The 16,876-nt window shown below is 50.0% G+C and overlaps 1 protein-coding gene across 2 annotated transcripts in view; it reads right to left on the bottom strand.

Moving 5' to 3' along the window:
• Positions 1-16,339, bottom strand: part of BAZ1B (bromodomain adjacent to zinc finger domain 1B) — a 42,840-nt gene extending 26,501 nt beyond the window's left edge. Inside the window, exons 1-7 of one of the 2 annotated variants that reach the window (XM_053275236.1) lie at positions 16,224-16,339; positions 15,909-16,072; positions 5,851-5,967; positions 4,103-4,247; positions 2,971-3,175; positions 1,425-1,546; positions 669-866 (exon numbers count right to left, since the gene is read on the bottom strand). In XM_053275236.1, coding sequence (XP_053131211.1) covers positions 669-866; positions 1,425-1,546; positions 2,971-3,175; positions 4,103-4,247; positions 5,851-5,967; positions 15,909-16,051 — 930 coding nt within the window. In that variant the 5' untranslated portion in view covers positions 16,052-16,072; positions 16,224-16,339. Of the gene's footprint in view, positions 1-668; positions 867-1,424; positions 1,547-2,970; positions 3,176-4,102; positions 4,248-5,850; positions 5,968-15,908; positions 16,139-16,223 lie in introns of those variants that run through there. The other variant, XM_053275235.1, reaches the window with a different exon arrangement.
• Positions 16,340-16,876: the final 537 nt, after the last annotated feature.

The raw sequence follows: 16,876 nt of genomic DNA, 5'->3' as shown, positions 1-16,876 counted from the left end.
TTACGCAGCGGCCAGAAAGAGAAATAGTAACTCAGGAACAGGAAACAATAACTTCATGCAACACTGCTGTGATTTGAGAACACTTCTAAGCAGCTCTGGGCGGGGACAGTATGGAATCCCAGCTCTGCCCCCTCCAATGGAGGGATCCAAAGCAGGGCGGGAGTTCTAGAGAGACTCTCACCAACGCCACACTTTGGGCCGAGCACTTATCCTTTTAACACAGATGCTACGTGCACGTAACCTTGGTTTAATTCCGCGGCTTACTCCCCCGAGTCATTCTCCCTTTTTGCTGCTTTTTAGGACTGCGAGCCCCATTAGGGGACAGGAACCTTAACTTTTGGGAAACACGAGGCGAGTGCTCTCTGTGTGCTAAGCTGGGAACTGGTGCGAAGGCGGCAGAGGCCATCCTGGTCCCTCTAGCATGGAGCGTAATGAAGGCTCAACTGCTGGCCACAGCACAACCAGAGGCTGTTGACGACAGACTTCATCACCCCCAGCTGCAAGGGCCTTTGGCTGGGGGGCTACGGGAGTTGTGGCCAACATCTGGGCATCCTTGCTATACAGGGAGCAGGGGTCCCAAGTCACACCCCACCCCAGGCCCTTTCTCTGAAGAGACCTAAGTCCACGTGCGGAAGCAGCCCCCCTCCCCATTCCCGACACTCTCTCACCTTATGTGGGTCCAGCAAGAAGTCACTAAACTTGCTGGGAAGGGAGTACTTCTTCACCAGCTCGTCCTCAACCACCCAGGGGGCATTCTCCCCCGTCCCGGCCCGAAGCGCGCTGTGGCGGATGAAATAGCGCAGGATCTCCTTGTTCGGGGGCCGCTCGGTACGAATCAAGGTGTCTGCTGGCACGTTGCTGATTATCTTGGGAGGGAGGGAGGGAGGGAGACCGGCTTTTAGACTCCCAATGCTCAAGCAGGCCCCCTCAAGCCAGCCACCGCACTCCAGTGGGGCTGCTTCCAGCCACTCCTGGCCCAGTAGCAGACGGCAGGCTTCAGCTGAGGCTTCATTCGTAGGAGCCACCCAGTACGCTCCCACCCTCACTGCCAATGGGCAGGAGGGCTCCTTTGGAACCTAGGAAGCTGCCACACACTGAGTCAGACCCTTGGTCTATCTAGCTCAGTATTGTCTGCACTGACTGGCAGCGGCTTCTCCAAGGTTGCAGCAGGCAGGAGTCTCTCTCAGCCCTGCCATGGAGATGCTGCCAGGGAGGGAACTTGGAACCTTCAGATGCTCTTCCCAGAGTGGCTCCATCCCCTGCGGGGAATCTCTTACAGTGCAAAAACTTCTACTCTCCCTTTCATATGCAACCAGGGTGGACCCTGCTTCACTTAAGGGGACAAGTCATGCTTGCGACCACAAGACCAGCTCTCCTCTCCGTTTGCCCAAACTGTCAGAAGAGGACCCGAGCATACTCCTCACCTTGTCTTCGTTCTGCAGCTTGACGTCGTACTTGTGGGGCAAGAACTTCGGAGGGACCCATTTCTTCTCTTCCTTCTTCAGAGAAGTAGGCAGCTTCCGAGGGGATCGGCGTGCCCGGTCACCTATCCAAGCACAAGGGCGGGGGGGGGGGGGCACAAGTCAGGCAGAACTGCAGACTGGAGACTGCCACAGCGCTGAAGCGACACCATGCAAGTGAGAGAGACTGCCAAGGAATATGCTCTTCACCTGATTCAGTACCCAAGCAGCATGCAGCGAGTTGGCCTAGGACCAGGGGGACCAGAGTGCAAATCCCCATTTGGACACGAAACTCACCGGGCGACTCTGGGCCTGTCACTTATCTCTCAGCCTAACCTGCCTCACAGGACTGTTGTGAGGACAAACTTAACTAGGTACACTGTTTTAGGCTCCTTGGAGGAAGGAGCTCCAAGCTTGGCTCTCGTCATCCACAGTCCCGGCACCTGCAGTTTTACATATCTGCAGTCAGGCTATATAGAGATCTGACCTCGTGACTGTGGTTCAACATAAATAGTCAAAATGTGCCTATCGGCAGTTCTGGGGTGGCTGGAAATCGACTTCAGATGTCATTCCCAACCACCATTTTTGCAGCATGGAGCCATTTTGTGGCTCTTTTTTAAAAAGCCTGTGATTTTTTGTAGAACATCAGAGGAATTGGGGGTTTGGGAGTACATTGCTGGACAGCTGGAGAGCAGTACTTCAGTGCTCTTATTTCTGCCTCCGACCCACTTTTTTAAAGCCCCTTTTAAACCTCAAGGAATCAAACCCACCCCCCACCCCAAATCCCCATTCAACCAAGGTCTCGTTATCTGCGGCCGTAGGCCAGAACAGAACCCCCGCAGAGTACAAGGGCCACCTGTACCAGGAAACACAACCATTGCCCTGGAAGAGAGGCAGGACATTTGAATACCGCATCTAAGCCACGACTGCTTCGTTGTGCCTGGCCCAAAAGCCAATTCGGTGTAAGCACATCTGTCCATTACAGAAGGGCAAGAGCAGAGACAACACCCCAATGTCCCTACCACACCAAGAGGCCATACACTCTTGCACAGCATATCACATTTCTCCCATGAGCCATGAGGTTGCATTTCGGGTTAAATGCCACTGGGTCTGATGTCCACAGGTAAGAGTTAACCCCAGACGGAGGGATATGCAGCACTCACAACCGGCAGGGAAGCCACTCCACCTCTGAGATGGGCCTCCCTGATGTTATCCTTCAAGCAAGCACCTAGTCCCACACTGTTGGCCACAGCTTAGCCACAATGAAGTCAGCTGTGTGCGGAGAACCACCCCCGAAACTGCCCTCAGTGGATTCGAAAGTGGTCTGGCGGGATTTGGCGGGCAGCATCTGCACCACTGTTCCCTGTAACAGGGACTCTGTCCCAGAGGTTGTTGACTACAACTCCCAGGATTCCCAGTGGCAATGGCCTTTGGCTGGGGATTACGGGAGTTGTATGTTGCGATTTCCGACTTTGCTCCTCCAGGGTGGGGCCTTGGGCTGCCGACTCACTCAGACTGTCTCTTCTGCTGTCCTCTTCCTTCAGTGCTGGCTCCTTCGGGATGTCCTGGACAACCTGGCTGGAATTCTCCTTGTCACTGGACGGGGAATCACACGCCCCATCGGTTTTTTTCTCAGCAGCAGTCTCCTCTTCTGTCGCCTTTTCCAGGGGGTGTATTTTCACCACCTTCACCCGAAGCACCTTCTCTTTCCCAACCTGAACAGAGGAAGTGAGCAAACCGGTTGGGCAGAGAACCTACCGGGCACCCATTGCTGGATTCAGGCAACCACTTACGGCACAGCAGCTTGCAGAGCGCATGCCTGCCGCAGGACAAAATCAGTCACGCATACAACCCCCTGCAAGAGGCTGAAGACACAGGGTGGTAGGGAAACTCACTTTTTAAAAAGATTCGCCTCCCACCTTTCTATCAAGTTCAAGATCATGTACAAAATGTAACACACACTGCAAAGAGTGCTGAATCAAAAACAGACGAAAGTTTAAAAAAACAGCAGCACTCAACAGATGAAGAACTCACAGCCACACATTAAAGGCCATCATCAATCATGCCTCGGCCACCGATTCCAAACACGTGTAATTTGTCCTTTGTCCAGGTATCCCAAGGCTACAGATTACTACTTCCCCACGAGAGTTTAATGGGGCCCCACAGAGTTTGCATGCAGGTACCTCATGAGAAACGGGCATTTGAATCCACCCAAAGATGCTTCCAGCAGGGGGAAGAACAGGCCACCTTTTCACTCGGTCATCTATCAAGGAGTCCCAGCCTTATCTTGTCCTTTCAGGTCTCGGCATCCCATCTCCTCCTTCCTAGCCCAGGACTGTTGCAGCTAATTAACTATCCTCAAACTCCCCCCACCTTACTTTTTAAAAATTATTCTTCTTAAAAGATACAAAATGGATATAAATTACAAATAAATACTACTGTGCAGCTCAATCAAGATCCAAAAAGAGAAGACACAAACTTAACACCTTTATGAACACAACATTTTTCATAAACATATGTAAGTAACGGATACCACCAATAGTTCCATGAGCCATTTCAGAAAAGTGTGCGCCTCACCCGCCCACCAAAAAAAAAAAAAGTATGTCTGGGAGAGAGAAAGTTATTCCAACCCAAGGTCTTACCTCAAAGTCACACTCTTCCCCCACTGCGAATTTGGTCATGATCTCCAGCCAGGAAGTGTCTACCAACTTCTCCAAGGAGATTGTGTTGTGGTGGACCATTTCCAGGACTAGCTTCTCGTACCAGACTGGGAACTCCTCTTTCAAGCTGAGAAGATTACGAGGAGACAGGAAAAAAGCACACCGTGTTCTTTCAGTGGGAGCCATCATGAAACAGACAGCAAATGGATCATCACCAAACAGAAGCCATCTATCAGTAGTTCTCAAAACTTTCTGTCACCACTTATCAAGTGATAACGGCAGTTCTATCAACATGGAGAGTTGGCTTTTGTCTCTTTAGCACGGACAAATGCAGCATAAGAAAAGCTGCTAGCAGGGTTTTTTTTAGTTTTATAGAGGAGAGAAGCATTGAAAAAACACCTCTGAACCAGGGAATTAAAACAAGGCTACAAACTGGTGCTCAGGCTGTTTCATAACTCAGGCATGTGGCATGACTCACAGCTATCCTTCCAGAGGACACGATGGAAGGAAGTCTATGTTCTCAGGCAGACAGGGAAATAAGCCCTTTTCTCAGCTGTACCACCCAGACTACAGATAATAGAGGAGGGATCTTAACTCCTCCTATGTAGAAAAGGATTCTAGCCTAGCCTCCTGCCAGGTATCTCTGTGTATGACACTTTTCTCACTGGGAAGTGCCTCATCACATAAGCTCTCATCTGCAGCCTGACATCCAAGGTTTACAGTCTCGTCAGCTGCGGGGGCGGGGGGGGGGAGACTAGGCCAGAGACTTAAGACGCTGGGCCCTTCGGAAGTCTGGTGTGCACAGAAACATGCAACCGCATGTCCCCGTCCCCACCAAGAAGGAAAAAAATGAGCTTGTAACCACCATCCAAGGAAATAAAAAACATGGCTTGTAATCTCTAGTATGCATGCACGTGCATACACACATACACACACACATGACTTGTTCCTCTTTCAAGACGCATTTAGAGCTACTCATAGTGAGTTTTAACCAGTGTTGTTCTCGGGGTGCATGTGTGTAACACATCTGTATCTATTTTTTAAAACTATGTTCTGATCTTTATGGGATTGTTAGCCACTCGAGTCGTGCTGGGAAAAGGCCAATTAGAAATACAAGTATTGCACGTTTACAAACGAGATGCTTAGCACAATTGCGCCTTGACCAATAGCCAAGGGCCGCATCCAGATGTTCTAGCCCAGGGATTCTCAACGCTGGGTCCCCAGATGTTATTGGACTTTAATCCCCAGTCCCAGTGGCCTTCGGTTGGGGATTATGGGAGTTGTAGTCAACATCACCTGAAGGTCCCTGTTACAAGAAACACTGGCTAGATTTGCAGGGATTCTCAATGTTGAGTCCTCAGATGTTATTGGACTTCCATAATCCCCAGTCCCAGTGGCCTTTGGCTGGGGATGATGGCAGCCAACATCTGGGAATCTCTGTTACAGGAGCACTGGTTCTAGCCAAGACTTCAACGGGCAGTGCGGCGATTTAAAAAAAAGAGAGAGAGACCTTCAAATATTTTGGCTGAAGGCAGTTGAACAAACAGATACTAGTTTTTTTCCCAAACGCTAATTCAAACTGAGTCACTAGAGTTTTCTCCCAGTGGAGAGCGCTCCTTGTCACACACTGCCACTGCCGCCAGCACACCACACCACACCACACCACACCCCCAGGCAGGGCTCACGTCCTGACCTCTAAAAACAGAGATGCCATGTACTTGGCTACTCACAGCTCGGCAACTTCCTGCTCCTCCTCCCAGGCCTCCTTGTGCGTCAGCTGGCTGCTTCCGGTGCTTTTGCAGGTCCATATCCGCTGGCTGTACTTCTCTAGCCGTGCTTCGTACTCTCTGAAGGAGCAGCAGGCTCAGGAAAACAAGGTGTGCGGAAAGGAGACCCAAGCAAAGCTCTTCTCCCACTTGACCACCAGGACCGGGTTACTAATCTAATGGAAATGCGACGCTCCAAGCCAGATGCTCGAGACATCATCTCAGAGCAGACATTGCCAGTGCGTGGTTTGGGTTCGCACGCTCAAAGCCTCGTGCATGCTACAGCTCCCTCCCTAGTTTGCAGCAACTACAGTTTGCCATGGCATCCAAGTCAGGCAACCTACGATAACCACAAGCCAATGTATGTCTGAGCCGGAAGGCAGGTGTAGAAAGAGAGCTCAGATTCTGGTTTGGAGGCAAAAGTTGGCTTGCGGTAACAACAACAAAAAATATTTATATACCGCTTTTCAAGTTTCCAAAGCAGTTTACATAAAGAAATAATAAATAAAAATAAGATGGATCCCTGTCCCCAAAGGGCTCACAATCTAAAAAGAAATGTAAGATAGATACCAGCAAGAGTCACTGGGGGTACTGTGCTGGCGGTAACAGCACAACAGATATCATAGCAAGCCAGTTGCTGAGAACTAGAGGGTTGTAGAACATGAGCCCAAAGCATGGCCACAAGGGCCGAACATGACACCTGCACATGCATGCGCACACACACACACGGCAAACTCTGACTCAAGATAAGACAACAGCTAAAATGTGAAAATATAGCAGAAAGACACAGAGGGAAGCTTCAGGCTTGGGATGATTTTTTAATGACTGGAGAGAGTCAGTCTTATGGTAGGAAGTATGAATGTTTCCTTTGCTAAGCAGAGTCTGCCTTGGTTTGCATTTGGATGAGTGACTATATGCGAGCTCTGTCTGCTGCAGGATCTTCCCCTTACATGGTGGGGCTGTAGCTTAGTGGTAGAGCATCCACTTTGCCTGCAGAAGGTCCCAGGTTCTCTCCCTGGCAGCATCTCCAGGAAGGGCTGGGAGAGAATCCTGCCTGCAACCCTGGGGAGCCGCTGCCAGTCAGTGTAGACAATACTGAGCTGGATGGGCCAGTGGTCTGACTCGGTGGAAGACTGCTTCCTACGTCAGTCCTGGGAACTCTGCTGTACAACAGTTATCATGAAACACAACGCACTTTGTACAGCCATGTGGTTCAGCAGATAACCAAGATTAATCCCAGCCCAATCTGAACGGGCCGCCTCTGTAGCTGCTCCTGGGCTGTGGAATGCACTCCCGGTAGAAATCCACAATTTGAATTCTTTATTGGCCTTCAGGATAGCCCTTAAAACTGATCTGTTTGGCCTGGCCTTCCAGGGTTTTTAAATAGTTGTAATTGGTTTTTATGTTGTAACCTGGTTTTCAGGGATTTTTTAAATTGTTGTGATTGTTTAAATGCTGTTTTGTGATGTTTTAATTGTTAACTGATTTGAATGGTTTTGTTTTCATTGTAAACCGCCCTGAGCCATTTTGGAAAGGTGGTATAAAAATCAAATCAAATCAATAATAAACTAAACAATCTCCAGAAAGATGCAGCAGAAAGCAATCACTCAAAGCATAGGCACATTTGAATGTTGGGTAACTTACACAGGTTTTAGTCCTACAAACTTGGCTTAGAAGGCAAGGAGCCCTGTGGCCCTTTAAAGGCCAGCTGCTGCAAAAGCTCTCAAGGGTAGTGCCAGCGTGGTGTAGTGGTTAGAGTGCTGGACTAGGACCGGGGAGACCCGAGTTCAAATCCCCATTCAGTCATGAAACTAGCTGGGTGACTCTGGGCCAGTCACTTCTCTCTCAGCCTAGCCTACTTCACAGGGTTGTTGTGAAAGACAAACTCAAGTATGTAGTACACCGCTCTGGGCTCCTTGGAGGAAGAGTGGGATATAAATGTAGTAATAATACTAATACTAATAATAAGGGTAACTTATCAGAACACCAGCGGTCCCTCTAATTTTTCTCATCTGTGTGCGGAATGAGTTTTGTCCTGGGCGGCAATATCCAGAAAGTGTGTGTGCAGAATGGGGCCTTCCTGATTCAACCTGAGCGGGATCTAAAACGAACTGAGCAGACACCAAAAAACTTGTGAGCGCATACACATGCACACGCCTTAGAGGGAACAGTGCCGAACACAGATAAGCCTTACTAACTAGACCAGTGTTTCTCAAACTTTTGGGAGTCAAGGACCGCTAAATTCTTCGTGCAGAGTTTCAAGGACCGCTACATTCTTCATGCGCAGTTTCCCGGACCAGCAGTTAGTAAAGGGGTTTCAAGTCTGTCTATCTATCTATCTGACTTCTATACTGCCCAAAACTTGCATCTCTGGGCAGTTTAGAATGAAAATAATATAAGCATTAAAATAATTAAATTTGGAATCTTTTGCAAACATGGAATATTAGGGGTTCTTAACCTTGGGTCCCTCAGTTAAACTCCCATAACCCCCAACAACAATGGCATTTGGCCATTATGGCTGGGGATTATGGGAGTAGAAGTCCACCAACGTCTGGGTACCCAAGGTTGAGAACCCCTGAATCTAAAAGCCTGGGTGAACAAATTTATCTCCAGTATGTCTTCAGTATGTGCGGGGTGGTGGTGGAGGTGCTTCTGATTACTCAGTGGAGAGGGGATGTTGGGCCATTAGAAAAATTCAAAAGCTACATGGGGCCAATGAAAACAACATACAAGCAAGCCCCACTGATGCAAGAGGGAAACAGCGTTCCCTCTCAAGGCACCTCGACCACAACAGGCAGCTGGGTTTCAATCAACCAACCTTTGGCTGCAAACAATGAGCATGCAAGAACCAGCCGCCCTTCAAGTGGCGCCCACTGCCATACCTTTTCCTCCATGCCCCTGCACCGCATACAGTTTGAAGCTGTAAAGATAGGGAATAAGATAGCTGTAGGAAGATCTCAGCAGCACGTGGAGGCAAGGCACAAGAAGGGTCCCATGCCTCCGTGATACTCTTCCTCTTCCATGCCATGTGCAAAATTGAGGAAGTGAGTGCCTTGATTTCAGTTGTGGGGGGGGTTGACTCCCAGTCAGGGACCGGCACTCAACCCTTTGGGGACCGGCAGCGGTCCAGGGACCGGTGGTTGAGAAACACTGAACTAGACAAATGGAGTTGGACGGGAAGGGGAAATCAGGAGAAGGCAAAGAGGGGAAAGGAACAGCAGAAGCAGCACATGCAAGAGGCATAATCACATGCCACAGGAAGACAGCCTATGACAAGTACTCTGAATCGGAGAGGGAGGGGCAGTCGTAAGAGGCACCCAAGCACAAGCCAGCACAGAGGTGCAAAGACAAAGTTCAGCAAAGACAAAGTTCAGCAAGGCTCAGTGGAGCTGGCTTTTGCCCGCTGATGGAAGAGGAGCCAGGAGAAGAGCAAGCCTTGGATTTCCAGTGCATCAGGCATCTGCATTTTTTAAACCCCAGTCATCTGCAACCATTACCTAAGAGTCCCCCCGCCCCAACATGCACTATTTTCAAGTGGGGAGGGGAAGTGGGGCACTAAAGTACTAGCTAGCCCTACGTGCCTGCAGCTGGCCCAGAAAATGGAGTGAACTCATTGCAACAGCATGTTGGGGCAGCCCAGACACCAACCTGGAAGAGGATGACCCCGGAGCCGGCCCTGACAGAGGGGGGGGGGTCCCCCTGCGACAGTGAAGCTGAGGACCACGGGCGCTGCAGCTGCCCAAACCTGGAATTGGCATGGAGACTTCAGAAGGCCTCGAAGATCTAGCACCCCTTAGTGAGAAGGTGGCCTCTGATCTGGAACACCTCCTCACCTCCCAGAGCCCCCTACCTGGAAGTGCTACCAGGGGCCTTCTGCATGCAAGCAGATGCTCTACCACTGAGCTACAGCCCCATCCACTACGGGATTATCTTTACAAAAGATGATGCTCACTGTCACCCATCCAAATGCAAACCAAGGCTAACCCTGCTTAGCAAAGGGGCCAGTTTGTGCTGGCTACCTCAAAGCTAGCTCTCGACCCCTATACACAAAGTTTTCATTTATATTGTAAGGCAAAAAATTGTGGGAAAGTGGGACAAGCCTATTTTTAACACGAATGCATTTTAAATAAATCCATAGCAACTTAGACCTTCCACAAGTGATGCCACCTTGCTGTCAAAACTGAAGCCAGAGAAAGGCTTCTTCTGCGCGCTTCCTCCAAAGCCAAGCTCTCCACTCCCCTCTGGCAACAGAGGCTGAAGAGACTACAGAACTCTCTTCCGGGAGGGGAGAGGGCTGCAACACAAGAGAGCCAGCGTGGTGTAATGGTTAGAGTGCTGGACTAGGACCGGGGAGACCCGAGTTCAAATCCCCGTTCAGCCATAAAACTAGCTGGGTGACTCTGGGCCAGTCACTTCTTTCTCAGCCTAACCTACTTCACAGGGTTGTTGTGAAAGAGAAACTCAAGTATGTAGTACACCGCTCTGGGCTCCTTGGAGGAAGAGCGGGATATAAATGTAATAATAATAATAACAACAACAACCACAACAACAACAACAACACCGTTCTATCTGGGCTGGCGTTCTAAAATCTGGGCTGGCCGTCAGCAGTCAAGGTTAAGCCTTTAATCCAAGAGTCAGAGGAGGAAGAGGAACATCAGACGGTAAAGCAAGAGGCGCTACACTCCCTCTCCCCCAAACAGCAACACACACTTGCTCTAATTCAGAACTGTTGACTCTGCACACAAGAGAAGTGGAATTTTACAGCCTGTGTATGAATTAAGCTGGATTTGCACATATCTGTCATCTGCTCATCATGGAAAGGGCATGGAAGCGCTACGGCTTGGAAGTTTTCTTTTTCGTTTTTTTAAGCTCCCACCCACAAGCTTCTAAGATTTTCTCACTTCCAAGCCCGTCCTTGCAGCCAAAAGGACTAGAGGACTGCAGAGCGGTGCAGCGGTGAGAGTGTCGGACTAGGACCAGGGAGACCCGAGTTCAAATCCCCCACTCCATCCAACGAAATGCATTGGATTACTCTGGGCCAGTCACACAGCCTAACCTGCCTCACAGGGTTGCTGTGAGGGTAAATCAAACTATGGAAGCTGCTCTGGGCTCCTTGGAGGAAGAGCGGGATATAAATGTCGGGTGTAGAATCCTTTTGGGAAAATGAAGCCCAAGATTCCAGGGGCCAAATCCCACACCCCAGACCAAATGCATGCTCTTTCAGCACCTGTGCCCTTCTAGTATACAAGCAGTCCTGACTGCATCCCTTCTCAAGCCCATGCAACATCACCAAACCCCATTTCATCCACACTTCTCAGACACCTTCTCCCCCAGAGCTCTGCAACCTGCCATGCACTTCAAATACAGCATATACATATACGCCCTTCACTCCAACTTCGATCTAGCATCACCGTTTATGGAGTTGCAACCCATCAACACACAGGTGCCTCCCGCCTGAGCAGAAGGCTGCAGATCTAACTTCTTGTTAGGGAGTGTCCCTTTTCAATCAACTTCCTTCCTCTCCTTCACCGACACCATCTCAACACTGGTTATGCAACACTCGCACAGATCCATCTCAAGGGGCTTTCCAGGCAGCAGGGGCGGGGTGGCCACACAGACACAGGCTCCTCAAGGCTGCTTGTGCCTCTCTGTGCTCAAAGAACAGGGTAGAGAACAGAAGTGCTCTCTCCAAACCAACCATCAGCCCCTCACATCTGCAGAAAAGATACCAAACATTAAGACAACCCAGCTTGCTTGACACATTTTCGGCTATAAAAAACATCTATACTACTACTATTACTACTACTACTACTACTACTACTACTACTACTACACAACCAGGGGTTCCCCACTCAAGTACAGCCTAGCCTGCAAGGGATTTATATGGCAGGAAGAGTCCATACATCCATTACCAAGTGGACTTGACTCCTCACCCCACCACCCTGCTCCTTGCCCTATAAGGATGAGAAGCCTTTTGATAACAGAGGCCCCACCAGCAGTCAACAGAATTCAAATGGAATTAGACAGGAGAGAACTGATTATGCAAGTAGCAATCCAGAACCAAAAAGGAGCAGCTCCACAGGAAGCGGCCTGTGGCTGGTTATGATTTAAGAAACCTGAACCAGTCACAAGCCTGCAGCGGGTTCACTGTGAATGAGCTTCTCCCTTAACCAGACAGATCTCGGCGCATGAGCTTGAACTCAAGAGCTTTCCCAGAACAGTTTCTCTCCGTTAGAATGTATCACTTAGGAGTTGCATTCTGCTGACGTGTGTGTAGCTGTGCTTTCCAGCTCATAACCCTCTGCCCGTCTGCCACAGACTACACATTTGCGCACACACACACCACACAAAAATCTGGTGACCAGAGAACAGCAAAGGCTGCTCAGACAAAACAGGACTGGGAAGGGGGGCGGGGGGGGAGAGGAGAAAAAGGGAGAGGGGCTCTCTTGGGTGCAAGACAAAGAAGCGAGAGCTTTCAAAGGGGAGGAAACAAAAGCCCTTCCTCAAGCAGATGCCAAATAAAACTGCTAGGCCAACAGGAATCCACCTCTTTGGGATTTTCAGGTGTCTGCATAAATTGGTGCATACCAACTTAAAATACAAACTGCCCTCAATCTTGGACATGGGGCAAGCAGAGACTGTAAAGACAGAACCAAAGACACAAAATAGGTTTTCTACGCAAACATTAATGGAAATCCATAGATCTAATTATTCAATGAAGGGAATGCAAACTTGGACAGGGAGGATTCAAGTTCAAGATCCCCATTCTACTATGAAGCTCACTGGCTGGCCTCAGGCAAACATCCACCTCCAAATCTCAGGCTAACCCATCACACAGAACCCACACAAAACTATCAAAAATACTACAGTGCATTTGTATCCTGATGGATATAGAAGATGTAATCACAGCAGCGCACATTACTACAGTCATTTCCTCAAGAACAACTCTCCTAGAATCCAACATCAATAAGCAGAAGGTCTGGACAAAAACAAAATTCAACTCCCTACTCTGTAACCCAGAGCGTTTTATGTAGTCTGGACCAGGTCACTCCAGAACTAATCTCTACAGGGCGGGAGCAAAGATAAGCAAATCAGGAGCAGTTTAAAAAGAAGAAGGAGAAAACAAGTTATATTGAAAACACCAACTAAATAAGTGCTGTCCACCCACAACCACCACCAAGAATCCCAATAAGGTATCATAACGCAAGAGCAGCCTTGCTGGATCAGGCCCAAGCACACTATCTAGTTTCCCATGGTGGCCCCACGATATGCCTCTGGGAAGCCCCGCAATCAACAGCAATCAAGACTTAGTGCTTAGACTCAACAAAAACAAAGCGAGGAAATAAAAAAGGATGCATCAGTGGTGAAAGGAGCTGCTGTACTTAAACGGTAACTCCAATACCTAGGGATGTGCACGAACCTGTTCGGAGACCCTTTTACAGGCCTCCAAACAGGTTCGAACCCTGGCCGGCTCGAAGGTTCGACGGCGGGTGTGTGTATCTGCCTTTAAGGGCAGGGGAGGATGCACTCCCCCTGCTGCGTTTCCCCCGCCAGTGCGCAATTTCCAAAAAGCCCATCAGGGCAGCAGTGTACCTCCCTGCATCCCCATTACCCCCTTTACCAGATATAACCGGAAGTACTAAATGCACTTGTGCATATCACGCCCGACGTGCGCGTGTCTAGTACTTCCGGTTATATCCACTGGCAATAACACTGAAAGCTCCAATAAAACAATGGCTGAGAACCAGGACAATAAGGAATCTAATCCTAACCACAAGTCAGGATCAAATCAAAGGTCCCGTCTCTCCCCTCCAGTGGAGAGCCAGAAGTTCACAAGCAGGACCCTGAAGCAGCAGGCTCTCCTGCTGTCCACCCCAGGAGTTGGGAAATACTGGCTCTGAACTCCGGTTTAACCATCATGGCTAATAGGGACTGTTCACAGCGTCATCCATTCTAGCCCTCCTAATCCTCACCTAGCATCCTGCTTCCCACAATGGCTGGCCAGCTGCACCAATGGGAAGCCTTCAAGCTGGGCATGACAAGGGCAACAGCCCTCCCCTGCCTGCAGTCAGGATCCAGAGATATCCCCTACCTGCTCTACCAACATCACAAAGACATCCCTTGAAAGGAGAAAGGACATTTCCTGCTGAAAGAAGCCACCCAGACATGCAATGAAGAAGCAGGAGAACAAAGAACCTGGAAGCTAAGAAGAAAAAGAAAGGCTGGAGTGTGGGGGTGGGTGGATCATTGCCTTCCTCCTTGTGGCAAGAATCCTCCCCACAAAGGCTTTGGAGAAGGCTCCACAAGTTGCCTCTTTGTTGTTCAACGTTCTGCCTGCTCAGCTGCTCCACTCAGGAAATATGGATGCCATCCGGCCAGTTACTCCCAATAGGCTCAAGGCCAACATGCCACGAATGGAGTGCCTGAGATGCAGCTCTATACTGCAAGGAAGAAGAGGATGAAGAATGGAAGGAAAAGCAAACTCAAACAAGGAAAAGCAAACTCTCCAGAAGAGGTGGGGGGAAGCTGTCTCCCCCTCCCCACCACACAATTAAAGAGTGTGCCTGTAAGCATACTATGTAGTTGTGTATGTGTGTATAAGTTTCTTGTTGATTCACAATCAGAAGAATGTACAAGACGTTTTGGCTCCGCTTTCTTCAGCTGCTCTGGTGTTAAACTAAACGGCACAACAGTGCAGTAACAGTACCTTTAGCTGCTGGACCTTTCCTATAACATTGGAGCAACTGAAAGAGGAGGAAGCTGAAATGTCTTGCACGTTATCACACCGTTTGTCAATTAACAATAAATTTACATAATTCTTTTTAACAGCATCCTCCTGGGATCCAGAAAACACTTGTATGGAGTTCTGTCTGCAGCTTTACAATTTGTCTCTTTCCATGTATACATATTCATATAGTGTGCATATCTGTGTTCATATTTATTTATTTATACACGCACGCATACATATGTACACATACATAACATGTATGCATCTCTATGTATTTGATAAAAAGTGCATGTGCATGTTATATGTGTATATGTGTACACACTAAATGGACATGCATCTGTATATGTTTTTATATGTGCACGTCTGCATATGCGTATATATATCGAGAGAACACACCTGTGTGTGTTTATTGTTATAAATGTATACACACAAATGTGTGCATGTTTGGAAAATAGTGCATGTGCACCTGTGTTAAATGCATGTGTGCATGCATCTGCGTTTCTTTTTATGTGTGCGCATCTGTGTGAGTGTGTATATAGAGTGCACATGCCTGTGTTTATTGTCATACACGTATACACACATAACGTGTGCATCTGTTTGATAAATAGTCCTTGTGCATCTGTTATATCTATACCTGTGTGTACTTATATGCATATATACGTAGTATGTGTGCACACGCATCTGTATGTGTTTTTATATAGTATATATGTGTTTATTTATATGTGTGCGCGCATATATCTGTGTGCTATATCTGTGTGTATATATTAGAGAGAACGCACACTCGTGCGTGTGTGTTTATTCTTATAAGTACACAGACGCTCACACTGCCTAGGGACACACATGCCAAGTGGTACTGGCACAGGATCAACCAACCCACCCACACACACACGGATGTGTATACACACACACAGAGCGCCAGAGTGCCTCCTTCCAGGACCCAGCGCCTCCCTCCCAACCACCCCGCTGTCCCCGTAAGCGGCTTTCCCACTTGAGGAGCCTCCTCCTCCCTCCCTCCCGGCCCCAAGACCAGCACTTCTTCCCATCCTGAAGAAGTTCCCGAGGCGTTAACAAAAGGCAGGCCGGACTTGGAGGAGCCAGGAGAAGGAAAAGCAGCAAGCAGCGCCCCCCCCCACCTAGAGTCCCTTGGGAGGGAGGGAGGAAAAGAGGGGCGCCTCTGCCTCCGGGCTGGCGGGGGGCCTCTTTCTCTCTCTCCCCCCGCCCCTCCCCCACTGAGGCCCCCCCGTTTCCACCACACACCGCCCCCCCCGCGCGAGCGCGGCCTAGGCCAGGATACTCGCTGGAGCGGAAGGTCTCCTGCGTGTGGGCGATGACGAAGCGCGGCTCGGCCGCTGCGACTCCTTCTTCTCCGGCTCCTCCTCCCGGCGGGGGCACCGGCTTGGCCAGCGGGAAGGGCTTGCGGCCCAGCAGCGGCGCCATCGGCGGGAAAGCGGGCTCCTCCTGAGAAGAAGAAGGCGGGAAAATGGCGGGAGCGCCGCTTCCTTCCTCCCTCCCGCCTTCCTCCTCCTCCCTCCCCTCCTCTTCCTCCTCCTCCCTCCTCCCTCCGCCGGGAAGAAGCTAAACCGGCAGGCAGCGCTCCTCACTCACTCACCCCCCCTCCTTCTCGGTCGCCGTCTACGCAGGCGCAATAAGAGCGAAAAAGGGGGGCAGAGCACAAAAATGGGAGCGGGCGTTTCTTTTTTTTTTTAAAGAACCCCGCCTCCCCCACGTTCCGATTGGGCCCGCTCCCGACGCTCGGCCGCGCCACGGGCCAGCGGAGACGTCGCTCAAAAGAGTAGGCGGTAGCGGAGGGAGGGGCTTGCTCTTTAGAGTGCGCCGCGCGCAGCAGACTAGGAGGTAAGAGACAGGTCGCCTTATGTAAGCGCCAGAAAGGCGCGCGGCGGCCGCCATTTTGCGTGTCGCCGCTGAGGCTGCCCCCCGCGCCTGACGCGGCCAATGGGAGCTCGCGGCTTAGGCCGGGACATCGAGTGGGGGCGGGACTTGAAGGAGAAGGGGGTGGGGGAGGAACCCCGCTTCCCCGGCTTTTGTCTGGAAGAGCGGCGCGCGGCCTCACCTTAAAGGGGCAGCACCCTTAAAAGGGACGGTGTCATTCATTCCGCCGCCCCACCCTCCCGAGCATCATGGAAAAAGGAGGGCGATAGAATAAAGCTTCCTTTCCTTCTATATTGGGGTAGGGCCTTCCGTCCGTGAACTCAGCCCCTGAAACGTATAGAGTGAAAACAAGGTCTCTGAGCATGTACAGAG

Source organism: Hemicordylus capensis, chromosome 12 (assembly GCF_027244095.1).
Source record: "Hemicordylus capensis ecotype Gifberg chromosome 12, rHemCap1.1.pri, whole genome shotgun sequence".
In the NCBI taxonomy this organism is placed as follows: Eukaryota; Metazoa; Chordata; class Lepidosauria; order Squamata; family Cordylidae; genus Hemicordylus; species Hemicordylus capensis.
The sequence above is the reverse complement of the archived record's forward strand: the minus strand, read 5'-3'. Positions and strand labels throughout refer to the sequence as shown.